Source organism: Oncorhynchus mykiss, chromosome 6 (assembly GCF_013265735.2).
Source record: "Oncorhynchus mykiss isolate Arlee chromosome 6, USDA_OmykA_1.1, whole genome shotgun sequence".
NCBI lineage: Eukaryota > Metazoa > Chordata > Actinopteri > Salmoniformes > Salmonidae > Oncorhynchus > Oncorhynchus mykiss.
Genome location: NC_048570.1, coordinates 46,276,218 through 46,293,172, shown reverse-complemented (window position 1 = coordinate 46,293,172; position 16,955 = coordinate 46,276,218). Strand labels below are relative to the sequence as shown.

Sequence of the window (16,955 nt, the reverse complement as noted above, 5' to 3'; positions counted from 1 at the left end):
TGTGCTTTTTGTGACTCCTCTCTTTGGCTGGAAAAATGGTGGTGACCTAACATAATCGTTTGTGGTGCTTTCGCTGAAAAACATATTTGAAATCGGACACTGTGGTGGGATTAACAACAAGACTACCTTTAAAACGGTATAAGGTACATGTACGTTTGAGGAATTTTAATTTATGTTAATTTATGTTGTTTTGAATTTGGCGCCCTGCACTTTCACTGGCTGTTGTCATATCATCCCATTAGCGGGATTGCAGCCCAAAGAGGAGCATTTTGGTCCTAGACTTGGCGCTCCGCTTCCTCTGACACCGCCTAGTATATAGGTCCTGTATGTCAGGAAAGGGGGAATACCTAGTCAGTTGTATAACTCAATGCCTTCAACTGAAATGTGTCTTCTGTATTTAACCCAGCCCTTCTGAATCAGAGAGGTCCGGGGGTCTGCCTTAATCAACATCCATGTCTTCGGCACCCGGGGAACAGTGGGTTAACTGCCTTGCTCAGGGGCAGAGCGACAGGTTTTTACCTTGTCAGCTCGGGGATTCAATCCAGCAACCTTTCGGTTATTGGCCCAACACTCTAACCACTAGGCTACCTGCCACCCCTGGGCCATACGCACTACCCTCTGTAGTGCCTTACGGTCAGATGCTGAGCAGTTGCCATAACAGGTGGTGATGCAACCGGTCAGGATGCTCTCGATGGTGCAGCTGTATAACCTTTTGAGGATCTGAGGACCCATGCCAAATCTTTTCATTCTCCTGAGAGGAAAAAGTTGTTGTCGTGCCCTCTTCACAACTGCCTTGGTGTGTTTGGACCATGATAGTTTGTTGGTGATGTTGACACCAACGAACTTGAAACTCTCGACCCTTCTCCACTTCAGCCCCGTCGATGTTAAAGGGGGCATATCCGGGCCTTCTTTTTCTATAGTTCACGATCAGCTCCTTTGTCTTATTCACATTGAGGGAGAGGTTGTTGTCCTTGCACCACACTGCCAACTCTCTGACCTCCTCGCTATAGGCTGTCTCATCGTTGTCGGTGATTAGGCCTACCACTGTTGTGTCGTCAGCAAACTTAATGATGGTGTTGGAGTTGTGCTTGGCCACGCAGTCGTGGGTGAACATGGAGTATAGGAGGGGACTGCCTTCATGCACGATCAGGGACGGGGGCTGGTAATGGGAAGTTGGTGGGTTGAGGTGGTGGGGAGAGGGGGGTGGGGGATTTACACCACTGGAGCTCTTACTCTTCTGTATAACTACCCAGGGGGCATAGTAGTGATGAGAGTGACTAGTGGATGGATGGACACTTTACTACTGTCACGCTAGCCTGAGAAATCCCCTCCGAGTATAAAAGACTGTTCCTCTTCAAAAGGGGAAGGAATGATGGAGAGAGATTCTTTGTACTCACTCAGACCTCTGGAGACAACAACGGACTCATGTCTGGGAGCAGGCAGTCATTTGGGTTTTAGTAGAGTCACGCAACACACACACAAACACATTCAAGCTTATCATATTATCCAAAAGGTGTGCCGCATGAGTGGTGAGCTGAGGTAATGTTTGTTGACTTTTAGTCATAAGAGCCTGACACTGTCTAGAGATGTGAGGAGTTGATGCCATTGTATCAGATCACACACATCCCCTGAGAAGGTCAAAGCCATCAGCATAGTGGTTTATCACATGCACACACACACACACACACACACACACACACACACACACACACACACACACACACACACACACACACACACACACACACACACACACACACACACACACACACACACACACACACACACACACACACACACACACACACACACACACACACACACACACACACACACACACACACACACACACACACACACACACACACACACACACACTATATTTAACAAACAGAGCCCTGCTAGATTACTGTCTGTCTCCTATCCTGTTGTTGAGAGACTCATTAATTAGCTCTGTTTGTCTTTGATTAATTTCAGACAGCACAATGTACATCTGGTTTAGAGCCAACCACCAGCTCTCATGGAGTTGCTGCTGGTACTAACGTTGTTAGAGTGAGTGAGTGAGTGAGTGAGTGAGTGAGTGAGTGAGTGAGTGAGTGAGACTCCACTGTATTCACCAATTACACTGAATGAACTATAGGACACAATACAAACCCACAACCCAAAAAAGCCTGTTGGGTTAATGGTATCCTAAATGAAATTATAAAATATACAGACCACAAATTCCAATTGGCTATACTTAAACTCTTTAACATCATCCTCACATCCGTACGACAGACCACGAATTCACCCTGCACGCCCTAATTAACTAACAAACAAATGCTTCTCATGCTTTGTCGATTTAGAACAAGCTTTCGATTCAATTGCAGCATCTAGATCTTCTGCACAGATTCTGCCAGACCTGGGCCATGACAGTAAATCTCAGTAAGACATAAATAATGGTGTTCCAAAAAAGGTCCAGTTGCCAGAACCATGAATACAAATTCCATCTCGACACCGTTGCCCCAGAGCACACAAAAAATATACATACCACGGTCTAAACATCAGCGCCACAGGTAAGACAAGGCAAGAAGGGCCTTCTATGCCATCAAAAGGAACATAACATTTGACATACCGATTAGGATCTGGCTAAAAATACTTGACATCTGGGGTCCGCTCACCAACCAAGAATTCACTAAATGGGACCAACACCAAATTGAGACTCTGCATGCAGAATTCTGCAAAAATATCCCCTGTGTACAACATAAAACACCAAATAATGCATGCACAGCAGAATTAGGCCGATACCCGCTAATTATCAAAATCTAGAAAAGAGCCGTTAAATTCTACAACCACCTAAAAGGAAGCGATTCCCAAACCTTCCATAACAAAGCTATCACCTACAGAGAAATGAACCTGGAGAAGAGGTCCCTAAGCAAGCTGGCCCTGGGGCTCTGTTCACAACAACAAACAGACCCCACAGAGCAGCAACACAATTAGACCCATTACTTGACACATTGGAAAGAATTTACAAAACATCTGAGCAAACTAAAATGCTATTTGGCCCTAAACAGAGAGTACACAGCGGCAGAATATTTGACCACTGTGACTGACCCAAAATTAAGGAAATCTTTGACTATGTACAGACTCAGAGAGCATAGCCTTGCCATTGAGAAAGGCCGCCGTAGGCAGACATGGCTCTCAAGAGAAGACAGGCTATGTGCACACTGCCCTACAAAATTAGGTGGAAACTGAGCTGCACTTCCTAACCTCCTGCCAAATGTATGACCATATTAGAGACACATATTTCCCTCAGATTACACAAACACACAAAGAATTCGAAAACAAATCCAATTTTGGGTAGAATATCACAGTGTGCAGTCACAGCAGCGAGATTTGACCTGTTGCCACAAGAAAAGGGCAACCAGTGAAGAACAATACCATTGTAAATACAACCTATGTTTATTTATTTTCCCTTTTGTACTTTAATTACAACACTGTATATAGACATAAATTACATTTGAAATGTCTTTATTCGTTTGGAACTTTTGTGAGTGTAATTGTTTACTGTACATTTTTTATTGTTCATTTCACATTTGTTTATAATGGCAATTTAAGCATATGTTTCCCATGCCAATAAAGCCCCATAAATATATCAGAGAGAGAGAGAAAGAGAGGTGGGTTAAGACTGTGCTATAATGACCTTATGCGTACTGTACTATAGTGTCATTTACTTCTCCTTTCTGGCAGTTTTCCGTTCATCAGAAGAACATGTGTGTGAGAGAGAGAGAGAGAGAGAGAGAGAGAGAGAGAGAGTGAATAATTCAGAGGGTTTCCGATAACATTGAAGAGAGCCTGTTTTCATCCACTGCAGGCCTCTGTCTATACACAAACACACAGACACACACACCCCTGTGCCTTTCTGACAAGTCCATTGTGAATTCTGATAGCTTGTGAAACAGGAGTAGAGCAGAGCTCAGACTCGGTACCAAGCCACCAGAGACTGTAGATACATTACCACCACAGTACCTTGAGAGAAGGTTAGCTAGTTTACCTCATTCAGGTTCTGTAGCCACTAGGTAGTGTCTGTCTGTGTGTGTAAGTTAAGGACAGTCTGCGTCATAGTTTGACCGTTGTTCAGGCTCAAAGTATGGAGAACTTCTGGGATTTCCTGGTAGACCGTCTGCATGAAAACCATGGAAGCCAGGTTTGTTTGGAGTGAACATTAGTGTAGTTTTGGTGGAATTATACCAAACATTCCTCCTATGTTGTTAGGTGTTGGACCTGGACTTATTTTTCCATGGACTGTGGATTCGGGCCAGTTTTCATTGTGGGAGTTGTTTTCCCTTCAATTTCTCTAAATGTCTAAAATGTATGACAAGTGAGCTGAGCTGTATGAATGAAACATCACTGAATATTGTTGAAGAATATTCATGAGTAAACCTAGGTGTGTTTTCTGTGCAGAGAAGTAGCTACTGGAACTATGGGCATTGGGCAATGGAGCATCGATGGATAGGAGCGCCCACATAGATAGAGAATCAATAGACAGGCCATAGATTAGTGCTATATTAATTCAATGGAATGATAAGCTTCAATTCATCGAGCGTTCCAAATAGTGCATCCAATATGGCCGCCGATGTGGTCATTGCTTTGAATTGGAATATCCATTCTGCTAATTGCATTTCTACGAGCTTCCAGGGACAAGATAATGATGTGTGGAAGAACAATACTGGCCTTCACAGAACCCTGACCTCAACCCCATCGAACACCTTTAGGATAAATTGGACCGCCGACTGCGAGCCAGGCCTGATCACCCAACATCAGTGCCCGACCTCACTAATGCTCTTGTGGCTGAATGGAAGCAAGACCTCGCAGCAATGTTCGAACATCTAAACTCAGAAAAAAAGAAACGTCCTCTCACTGTCAACTGTGATTATTTTCAACAAACTTAACATGTTCAAATATTTGTATGAACATAACAAGATTCAACAACTGAGACATAAACTGAACAAGTTCCACAGATATGCGACTAACAGAAATTGAATAATTTGTCCCTGAACAAAGGGGGGTCAAAATAAAAAATAACAGTCAGTATCTGGTGTGGCATTAAGTACTGCAGTGTATCTCCTCCTCGTGGACTGCACCAGATTTGCCAGTTCTTGCTGTGAGATGTTACCCCACTCTTTCACCAAGGCACCTGCAAGTTCCCGGACATTTCTGGGGGGAATGGACCTAGCCCTCACCCTCTGATCCAACAGGTCCCAGAAGTGCTCAATGGGATTGAGATCCGGGCTCTTTGCTGGCCATGGCAGAACACTGACATTCCTGTCTTGCATGAAATCACGCACAGAACGAGCAGTATGGCTGGTGGCATTGTCATGCTGGAGGGTCATGTCAGGATGAGCCTGCACTTTTTGCCAGTCCTGTCTGGTCCAGCGACGGTGGGTTTGTGCCCATAGGCGACGTTGTTGCCGGTGATGTCTGGTTAGGACCTGCCTTACAACAAGCCTACAAGCCCTCAGTCCAGCCTCTCACAGCCTATTGCGGACAGTCTGAGCACTGATGGAGGAATTGTGCGTTCCTGGTGTAACTCAGGCAGTTGTTGTTGCCATCCTGTACCTGTCCCGCAGGTGTGATGTTCGGATGTACCGATCCTGTGCAGGTGTTGTTACACGTGGTCTGCCACTGCGAGGATGATCAGCTGTCCGTCCTGTCTCCCTGTAGTGCTGTCTTAGGCGTCTCACAGTACGGACATTACAATTTATTGCCCTGGCCTGATCTGCAGTCTTCATGCCTCCTTGCATCATATCTAAGGCACATTCACACAGATGAGCAGGGACCCTGGCCATCTTTCTTTTGGTGTTTTTCAGAGTCAGGAGAAAGGCCTCTTTAGTGTCCTAAGTTTTCATAACTGTGACCTTAATTGCCTAACGTCTGTAAGCTGTTAGTGTCTTAACGACTGTTCCACAGGTGCATGTTCATTAATTTTTTATGGTTCATTGAACAAGCATGGGAAACAGTGTTTAAACCCTGAAGATCTGGGAAACAATGAAACAATGAAACAATGAAGATCTGGGAAGTTATTTGGATTTTTACTGATTATCTTTGAAAGACAGGGTCCTGAAAAGGGGAAGTTTCTTTTTTTGCTGAGTTTAGTTGAAAGCCCTCCCAGAAGAGTGGAGACTGTTATAGCAGCAAAGGGGGACCAGCTCCATATTAATTTATATTATTTTGTAATGAGATGTAGTGTGTTTATATAATATATCTTATTCTACTCTTTTCCCCTCTGGTTTCCCTTCCCTTTCTTTCTTTTTTCCTCTCTGTCTCGTTCTTCATCTCGCCTCCTTTCCCCATTTCAATCCCTCTCTCTCTCTACCCCTCTATCTCTCTCTCCCCTTCTTCTCCTTCTCCTCCTCCGTATCCCCAACTCTCTCAATCCCTCTCTCCCCACTCTCTATCCCCCCTCTCGCTGTCGCTCTCTTTCATTCATATTCAGATTGCTTTATTGGCATGAAATACAATTTGTAGATATTGCCAAAGCAGTATAGTGGTACAGCATTTCAGTAAATACAGTACAATGCAATGAGGATAATGAAATAGTTAATTTCAATAATAATAATAATAATACACTTGAGAACCGCACCCGACAAGACGTTTCTCCATCACTTCCACTAATTGGGGAGTGAGGAAAATGCTATAAATGAAGAGGACTCAATGTATTTTGAAAGCAGAGTTTTTGAGGATTATAATAATACCCATTTGATGTCTATGGTGGCAAAATTGCAAGATTATGTTATAAGGCTTTTATTGCATCAAATGTTTTTTTTATTCAACAGAATAGAGTGTTCTGTTAACTATTGTGTGTGTGTAACGGTTTTCTTGAGTTGAAGGAGAGGCGGACCAAAATGCAGCGTGGTTTCTATTCATGGTTCTTTAATAAAGACTCTACACATGAACAAACTAACAAAACAAGAAACGTGAAAACCCAAAACAGCCCTATCTGGTGCAAACACAGAGACAGGAACAATCACCCACAAAACCCAACACCAAACAGGCTACCTAAATATGGTTCCCAATCAGAGACAATGACTAACACCTGCCTCTGATTGAGAACCATATCAGGCCAAGATGTACAAGATGACATGGCATCATATCTTGGCTTGTTCCGAACAGAAAGAGCCTATGTTTGTCTATTGTGAAGAAAATTTGCCGCAGAACACGCACCTGAATGCACTAATGAATCCTTTATCTGTGTATCAAAAATGACGATTTGTTTCTCTGAATTACCTTGTGAAAGATTGCGATTTATAATGAGCCGTTTTTATGGGTTGCGTAAACAAGCAACAATAATTGTGTGATGGCGGAGATGCAGGGTTGTGTTCCAAACAAAACAACTAGAAGTGTGCTTTGCTCTAGTTCCTCAACGGCACAGCTAGGAGAGATCAAAAACACCTTATAGGTGAAGACTCTTCTTTGAGTCATAAAAGTGCATTGAAATGACTTAGGAACTGTACACACTTTGGAGAGGAGTGTGGCCACTTGGAGACACCAGTTAGTTCTCTTACTCAAATCCTTGTAATTGTTTTGTCTTATGTTGCACCTACAGTACCCCACATTTACCACGAATATAGCAAAAAGTACAGTAAACGTAAAATGCACATTAGATCAGTAGTGTAATGTTTGGATTCAGTCTTGTGTCAGATGGACTGTTGTGCCTGTAACTTTGGTCTAATAATTTCCCCATAATCTCCAAACTGTTTTAATTGCTTCCATGCTTGTGCATATGCATTTGCTTTTCATATTTCTTCTGTAAGAAACATTTCAATTTATCCCTATCTATATAGGCCAATTCCCACGAGTGTAAAGGGTTCAGACAGTCTCTGGCTGTCGATATCCCAGAGTTGTTTTACACGGCTATCCAGCCATGTCTTCTATATACATTTTGATTGAGCTGTGAAGCTTTGCGTAGCGTTGGTGACATCAAAAGCATACGCTGTAGTTGTATTTTTATTTATTTTTTACATGTAAGCACATCGTTAGCTTTTTACTTTTTTCAATTACACAAATGCTTTAAAATTCTCAAAAAGTGATGTTAGCTGATGAAGATTATTCATAGAAAAAAAACATATAAAATCTCCTAATCCTGTGTTTATCACAGACCTTATTTTCTGCATTTATCCAAATACCCTCCAAGAACCCAATTAATTTCTTCACAGGCTTTGCCCAACGAGCCATAGCGGAGCCTCTGTAAAGCCTCTGTAAAGTGCCTACAAAAGAAGCCATTACAATTGCTCTCAATGGTTGTTGGGGTTTAATTCGTCTGCTAAATGACTAAATATCAATGTAATTTGTCGCTTTTTTATATGGGGGTTTTGAACCCTTAGTTCCAAGTACCAGGGAAGCATCCACTCTCCAAAACCTGGTTGAATAGTTTTAATTAGGCATCCTGCAGCTCAGGAGCACTGTGTTTAACCATTTCATTCCTGATGCTGTCAGGGCCACATGCCTTTCCAGGTTTTAAGGCTTGTGTGTTTGAAAGTTCAGCTCGTGTAATTTGGTAGTCAATTGGGTTCTGGTTGTTTTTAATTAGGTTTTTCTTGGATATCTCTTTGTTTTAAAGTAAGGTCTTCTTATGATATTATTCCATAGAGACTTTCAAAATTATCTTTCCAAATGTTGCCTAGATCATTCTTCTGTTCTCCTTTTAAGCCATTCCATTACTCCCAGAACTGGTTTTCATAGTTTTCAAAATGCTTCCGTTTCTTCCATCTTAGGTTTTGTTTGTATTCTTTAAATGTACCACAATATTCTTGCTGAATCTTGTGGTTGGTAATGTTTTTTATTTGATAAATATCCTTGAGTTTACACTTGGAATCTAACCATTTCTCTTTTGAGGTTTTCAACTAGAATGCTTTGCCTTTTGCATAAATGTGTTTTTGTGGCAGCTATCAAAGCCAAATTTAAGTCAGGGAGGTTTGGGCTATATGTACTTGAAAGATTAGTGGAGGTGCCACACGTAAGTCCACCGACTATGTTACCTTTCATCTGAATTATCTGTGGCGATCGGGAGAGTGGGCCATTCAGTTATTGTTTATAGGTTTTACCGCGGAATGCGGCTTGGAGCGCACGCTTCAAACATATTGTGTAATGTGAATTGTCAATGATCACGGCCCTACGGATCCTCATAGGCCAATTATGCAACCGATATGGTTCATATGTATTGAAATTGATTATATGTACACATGAAGATAATTGAAAGAGTGAAATGAGAAACGTCATTGTTTGCTAACTGATAGACTTTGATCATGGGGATTATAGATTGTATAACTATTCTCTGTTTGTATTCTTTCATGATTTATGATAAATAGTTACGAGCCTAAATGTCTCGCGGATGATTACTATTGACTTAATGAACTGAACTGTTGACCTCCCTAACTTGTGTTAATAATGAATGATATGATTTGATCTTTGATTATGAATCTGATTGGATACATGTTATTTGTTTCCTGTGTGAGTAGCTGGACAGGTAGGATGACTGACAGTGAAGGTGAACAGGTGGTCACGTGTCAGGTGACAGAGGAATGGATGAGACTGAGGCAGGAATTCCTTTAACCATAAAGTGGTATATTTACTGAGTAGTGTGGATTCATGGACGCACAGAACTTCTGGATCAGATGGAGTTAAGGAAGAGAAAGCAGCGAGATCAGGCGATGGCAATTTCCTCCTTTTATGGAGTTGAGATCTGTCGGACATTTCCACCTGACCTAATTAGAGCGCCCCTGGTCCAGCTGAGTAAATGGCAATGAATTAAAGGAGTATTCCACCAACTCCATGGGCCTTTTCTACAGTACTCGAAAGGAAATCACTGATACAGGTTGTCCAAATGTCCAAATACTGTATATGTTTATTACCCTAAGGGTCTACACAGTCAGGTTCAGAACTTTTTCTAGTATTAAAATCCCAACACGAAAGCACATTTCCATCAGCTTGGAACTGGTTGGTTTCTCTTTGGAAATTATCATAAAACTGAATTTCAGTGAGAAGCATAGACTGCACATACAGTACATGTAAATGATTGTCACTAAGGACCGTGCTTTTGTTGAGTTTGAACCAAATGTGGGTGTTACCCTTATTGATTTGGTTCAGTGAAAGGTCTTGTATAAGTCTTGTATACCATATGACCAATCTTTCCACGGCCCTGCTCTGTTTTATGTTTTTATGTTTGAATGATGGAAGTAAAATTAGCTTTCTCTCTATCTCTCTCTCTTCCTTTCTCTCTCTTCCTCTCCTCACTCTCTCTCTAGTCTCCAGGTTCAGACTCTCAGGCCTCTCCTCAGGGGGCGGAGTCTTCAATCCGGACACCCATGCTTGAAGGGAGTGAAAGCTTCGAGTCTCCACCGCTTTCCACTAAAGAGGTGTTTTTGTGTGCATGTATATGTCCATGTTATGATACTTACCAGGCATTGTGACAAATCAAAATGTCATTGCATATAGGACCGTTGCGGTGACCATATTACCGCAACACCGGCAGTCGTGTTATGAACGCAGTCAAGTTCCACATAAACGTTGAGTCATGGTAATCTCCTATTATGCACTCTGGACATGCTTTGGTAGTACCCAAATCACTAACGACCTGGTCGCTAATGGTCTGGCACTCAGAGCTCTATTGTCCCTCTAACCACACTGAGACCAATGGGAAAATCAATGGAAAATAACATCAAACACTTATTTTTTTAAAATTTTATTTAACCGTTAACTAGGCAAGTCAGTGAAGAACAAATTCTTATTTACAATGACGGGCTAGGAAGAGTGGGTTAACTGGCTTGTTCAGGGGCAGAATGACAGATTTTTACCTTGTCAACTTATCATCAAAATACTATCATGCTTTTAAAACCCACCATTAGGTAAAACATTTTGACCTCACTGTGATGATCAATTTGAAGGAAGAAGTTCAACAAATGAGTGGAAAACATGGTCGTTGTGGATGTTGTTTCAGAGCCGAGCACAACGAAATGTGTAGAACGACCAAATGCATATGTCTAAATGCAGTTGAAGTCGGACATTTACATACACTTAGGTTGGAGTCATTAAAACTCATTTTTCAACCACTCCACAAATTTCTTGTTAAAAAACTATAGTTTTGGCAAGTCAGTTAGGACATCTACTTTGTGCATGACACAAGTAATTTTTCCAGCAATTGTTTACAGACAGATTATTTCACTTAAAATTCACTGTATCACAATTCCAGTCGGTCAGAAGTTTACATACACTAAGTTGACTGGGACTTTAAACAACTTGGAAAATTCCAGAAAATGATGCCATGGCTTTAAAGCTTCTGATAAGCTAATTGACATAATTTGAGTCAATTGGATGTGTACCTGTGGATGTATTTCAAGGCCAACCTTCAAACTCAGTGCCTCTTTGCTTGACATCATGGGAAAACCAAAAGAAATCAGCCAAGACCTCAGAAAAAATGTTGTAGACCTCCACAAGTCTGGTTCATCCTTGGGAGCAATTTTCAAACGCCTGAAGGTTCCACTTTCATCTGTACAAACAATAGTATGCAAGTATAAACACCATGGGACCATGCAGCCGTCATACTGCTCAGGAAGGAGACGTGTTCTGTCTCCTAGAGAACGTACTTTGGTGCAAAAAGTGCAAATCAATCCCAGAACAGCAGCAAAGGACCTGGATGCTGGAGGAAACAGGTACAAAAGCATCTATATCCACAGTAAAACAAGTCCTATATCGACATAACCTGAAAGGCCGCTCAGCAAGGAAGAAGCCGCTGCTCCAAAACCGCCATAAAACAGCCAGACTACGGTTTGCAACTGCACATGGGGACAAAGATCGTACATTTTGTCCTGTGGTCTGATGAAACAAAACTGTTTGGCCATGATGACCATCGTTATGTTTGTAGGATAAAGGTGGATGCTTGCAAGCCAAAGAACACCATCCCAACCGTGAAGCACGGGGGTGGCAGCATCATGTTGTGGGGGTGCTTTGCTGTAGGAGGGACTGGTGCACTTCACAAAATAGATGGCATCATGAGAGAGGAAAATTATGTGGATATGTTGAAGCAACATCTCAAAACATCAATCAGGAAGTTAAAGCTTGGTCGCAAATGGGTCTACCAAATGGACAATGACCCCAAGCATACTTCCAAAGTTGTGGCAAAATGGCTTAAGGACAACAAAGTCAAGGTATTGGAGTGGCCATCACAAAACCCTGACCTCAATCCTATAGAAAATTTGTGGGCAGAACTGAAAAAGTGTGTGCCAGCAAGTAGGCCTACAAACCTGACTCAGTTACACCAGCTCTGTCAGGAGGAATGGGCCAAAATTCACCCAATTTATTGTGGGAAGCTTGTGGAAGGATACCCAAAACGTTTGACCCAAGTTAAGCAATTTAAAGGCAATGCTACCAAATACTAATTGAGTGTATGTAAACTTCTGACCCACCGGGAATGTGATGAAAGAAATAAAAGCTTAAATAAATAATTATCCTCTATTATTCTGACATTTCATATTCTTAAAATAAATTGGTGATCCTAACAGGCCTAAGACAGGACATTTTTACTATGATTAAATGTCAGGAATTGTGAAAAACTGAGTTTAAAAGTATTTGGCCTAGGTGTATGTAAACTTCCGACTTCAACTGTATGAGCCCAAGTCCCCCCCAAAAAACAGAATTAAAATAATGATTGTGCAATACAATACATACATATCGTAATAGTCTATCACATATTAGCATGGCAAAAAAACTGAGTTTTTAGTACATAACTGGTCTAGCCTATACTCTGAAATTAAACATATTCTAGTAATCACCTTAGAATGTGGACTGTATTATTATGCATACTTGATGGACTGGTTGGCTTAAATTACGCTCAAAACGTTCTATCCGTGAGTATGGGAGAGAACTTATGCCTAGGCGATGCTGTTTGTTGTGCAGGGTGGCTTACAAAGTTAACCTACAATTATGGTGAATTTGTATTTGATTTTGAATAGCCTAGGTAGCTGCAGGAACATGGTTGGCGAGCCCATGGCATAGAGAGGTTGGGCGGAATATCACCTGTCGCGCAGTGAGAGGCTGCATGCTTCTCAAACAGTGTTTGATGTGTGAAGTTTAATTATTTTTCTTATAAACCCAGACGATTATATATGCAATCCTGTGTGAAAGCAGAGTTTTGGTGGTTGCCACTAAAAAGAAGAGGATCCTAGCTGCTACTATATTTATTTCTCAGCTGCTTTGCTATAAAGGCGGAGTAGCCTACACGGCATGATTTAACTGGGGGAAAGAGGCCTCCATTCGCTATTCGAGTGCATACGGATGCTATGTATTTTGCCCCTGCCCCTGTTCCTACCCATTTCATAATGGGCCCTTCTAAACACATTTAAGATAACATTAAATTGAGAATAGTCTGTTGGGTAAAAATATGATCACTTGATGAGAGAACAGGGTGTGTAGCCGGAGGCAAAGCTTTTTTGTGTGACTTTTTCAAATAGTCAATGGCCTATAGCTGCATCATGTTTTGATTTCTAAGACATTCTGAGGTTTGTTTCATTCACAACTAAATTGACAAAATCACTCTAAACCTGGGCATATAGGACCTGTTTCAAATGCTAACTTTTAATCTCACAACATAGCCACTTCATATGTGCACTCACTCCGCAATGGGAAAACATCCTTTCTATTTTTTTCAGCTAAGTTCAATTATATTATTCTTACAATAATATAATATAAAATCATGGCACAGGACTGATTCAATATCTTGTCTGCTTAAATTAACTAGCCTACGGGCATGGCGCATAGCCAGATAACATACAGTAGGCCGACTGACATTCGGTTCTTTTGAAATACATTTTCCTCATATAATGTTTCTTTAGGCCTGCCTAAAATAAATAATGCATTTATTGTGATGGTGTATATTAAATGGATTTATTAGACTTTTTAAAATGCAGATGCTCCAAACGCGCGCATCAGCGGCTTGTACGCATAGAGGCCTGAAGATTGTAAACATGTTTATGTTAATTAACGGGTAATTACCATGAGACTGGCAGTCAGTTGCGTGACAATAAACCGGCTAACAAAATGTCATGGTCGGCAACAGCCCAGTGTGTCAACCAACGTTTGTCTATCTTTCACCAGTGTCATGATAGTGCTATGACAGTGTTATAATGACCATGCCTGTGTGACCCGTCAGTAACGTGTTATCTGTCTTCTCCTCTACACCTGCAGTCCAGGAGAAGCCTGGCCTCCTTTCCTACCTATGTAGAAGGTAAGACTTGCTCCTGGCTCCTGGTCTTTACGTCCCTCTCTGCTTTACTTCAGTGGGACGCATTTTGCCAGTGCAGAATATATTTGAGAAGCGGTTCTCTCTAGTAAATGCTTGGGTGATTTAGCTTTGTGGGGGTATGCTGATGTGCAGGCGTACATTTAGTACCAGATCAGCATTTTTAAATGTCATTGGAGGGCTGAATGGGAGGTAAGGAAAATTAGAGACAGAGAAAGGGCCTCTAGTGCACCAGTCAAATGCTTCAGTGCAGTCTTTCTGTCTCCTATTTCTCTCTCACACATACACATCTATCTATCTATCTATCTCACAAACACACCCACCCACACTCTTTATCCTTCCCTCTTTACTCATGCATTCTGTGTGCTTTAGCTCAGTAGGAGCATTGTGTCTCTAGTCTCTCTAGCTCTGTGTGAAGCACAATGACATTCTGGTGACACACTCTCTCTCTCTTTCTGTCTCTCACTACGATGTCCCAATCAAACCAACTGTTCTAATTTCTGCATCTTTAGAGTTGAAGCCTTCACGAACATGTTAAGATTCAAACCGTATATATGTTCCATGACAAATCATGGCATTTTAATCTTCCTACTCCTCTCCTCCCAGTCCCAGGTCCATGTGACCCAGAGGACCTGATCGATGGGATCATCTTTGCCGCTAACTACCTGGGCTCCACCCAGTTGCTGTCTGACAAGACCCCCTCCAAGAACGTGCGCATGATGCAGGCCCAGGAGGCTGTCAGCCGCATCAAGGTGAGGAGAGAGACTCATTCAAAAAAAATTCTTTGCTCGCAATGATGTGGTTGAAAATGCTGGTAGACAGTACAAATTATTTTCTTACAGAGGAACTTCTGGATAGATCCCATTTTAGTCATTTAGCAGATGCTCTTGTCCGGAGCAATAGGAGCAATTAGGTTTAAGTACCTTGCTCAAGGGCACATCCACAGATTTTTCACCAAGTCACCACGGGGATTCGAACCAGCGACCTTTCGGTTACTGGCCCATCACTCTTAACCTAGGCTACATGTCGCCCAACCTGATTCCATCCTGACCTTGTACTGGATTATGTTTTCTACCTGGTAATGGATAAAATCTAATAACCTGTTTTTAATACTGTCTGATAACACACCGGTCAAAAACTGGTTGCATCAGCGTTGTTTCCACATCATTTCAACAACAAAAAATATATCGGATGATGTTGAATCAACGTGGAAAACTGATTGGATTTGCAAAGTCATCAATGTAAGGGAATTTGTTTTTCACCCAACTTTTAACCTAAATCCAATGACATGGTGACATTTTTTGTTGATTTCACGTTGAATTCACATTAGTTGACATCTCAACCAAATGTAAATGAAAACTACATGTTGAAATGACATCTGTGCCCAGTGGGAACGTACTGCTTTATAACATCTTTATCACAAGTGATCAAATCGATATCTGTTTTGCATAGAAACATGTTCTATGCTATGTACGAACCTGAATATGTACAAAGGTCAAGATCTCACATCAGTACATTTCTACCTATAACTGTGTCACTTCCATAGAGAATAATAGAGAACTCTAGTGCCCAAAAGCTTGTTTTAGCTTGGCCTGTGCTATTGAGGCCTTTCCCCATTTTGAAGTATTCAACTGGGTGGGAAGGCAGATCACATAATTCCATCTAGGTCATCAGAAGGGATCAGACAATTCATTATACTTGAGTAAACATTCCATAACTGCAGGTGGCAGTAAATTGCCAACCTTGGCTTTATATATGTTCAAACAACACACTTCAGGTGGCTGTGTGCACCCTTTGAGTTTGTTTAATTGACTACTTCAAAATGGAGATGTCCTCAATCGCGCTGCCCATGCTCTCACAGATGTCATAATGGGACAGATACAATGAAGAGTCCTCTATCATTCTCTATGGTCACTTCCCCTCACTCGCTTTCTGTCACATGACCTGAGTCTTCCTGACAACTTCCTGGTTTATCAGCCTCCTGGCGCACCTCCAGCCCATAGCCCACACTGTAGTGACTCAGCATTCTACAGCCCGCCTGATCAAAATGCACTGAGCTGTAGCCCATAGCCTCTATCAGCCCATACATACTGTATACACACCTAGAGTATGTTTTCTGTTACTCCTGTTCTCATCAGACAGAGCCACCATAGCACATCTGCATGTTCTACTATCTACCATCTAGTGGCCAAAAACAAAATTGCGGCTGGAGTCCTAGGTTGTATATTGGCCTTTCTCTTGCATTTCAAAGAAGATGGAACAAAAACATTTTGGAAAACTGATGTTTTTTCTTTGCATTATCTTTTACTAGATCTAATGTGTTATATTCTCCTACATTAATTTCACATTTCCACAAACTTCAAAGTGTTTCCTTTCAAATGGTATCGAGAATATGCATAACCTTGCGTCAGGTACTGAGCTACAGGCAGTTAGATTTGGGTATGTCATTTTAGGCAAAAAAAGAATTAAAAAAGGGTCAGATCCTTAAGAGGTTTTATACCCCTTTGTTATGGCAAGCCAACATAAGTTCAGGAGTAAAGGTGCTGAACAAATCACATAATAACTCTGTGTGCAATAATAGTGGTTAACATGATTTTTGAATGACTACCCCAATTATCTGTAAGGTCCTTCGGCTGAGTAGTGAATTTCAAGCACATATTCAACCACAAAGTCAGGGAGGTTT

General features: G+C 41.6%; 1 protein-coding gene across 5 annotated transcripts in view; it reads left to right on the top strand.

The window, feature by feature from the left end:
- The window catches only part of apba1a (amyloid beta (A4) precursor protein-binding, family A, member 1a), a 96,862-nt gene that overhangs the window by 66,810 nt on the left and 13,097 nt on the right, over positions 1-16,955 (top strand). For all 5 annotated transcript variants that reach the window (XM_021606633.2, XM_021606637.2, XM_021606631.2 and 2 more), the window contains 3 exons: positions 10,284-10,394; positions 14,218-14,257; positions 14,879-15,024. In XM_021606633.2, the coding sequence (XP_021462308.2) occupies positions 10,284-10,394; positions 14,218-14,257; positions 14,879-15,024 (297 nt within the window). The remainder of the gene's footprint in view (positions 1-10,283; positions 10,395-14,217; positions 14,258-14,878; positions 15,025-16,955) is intronic.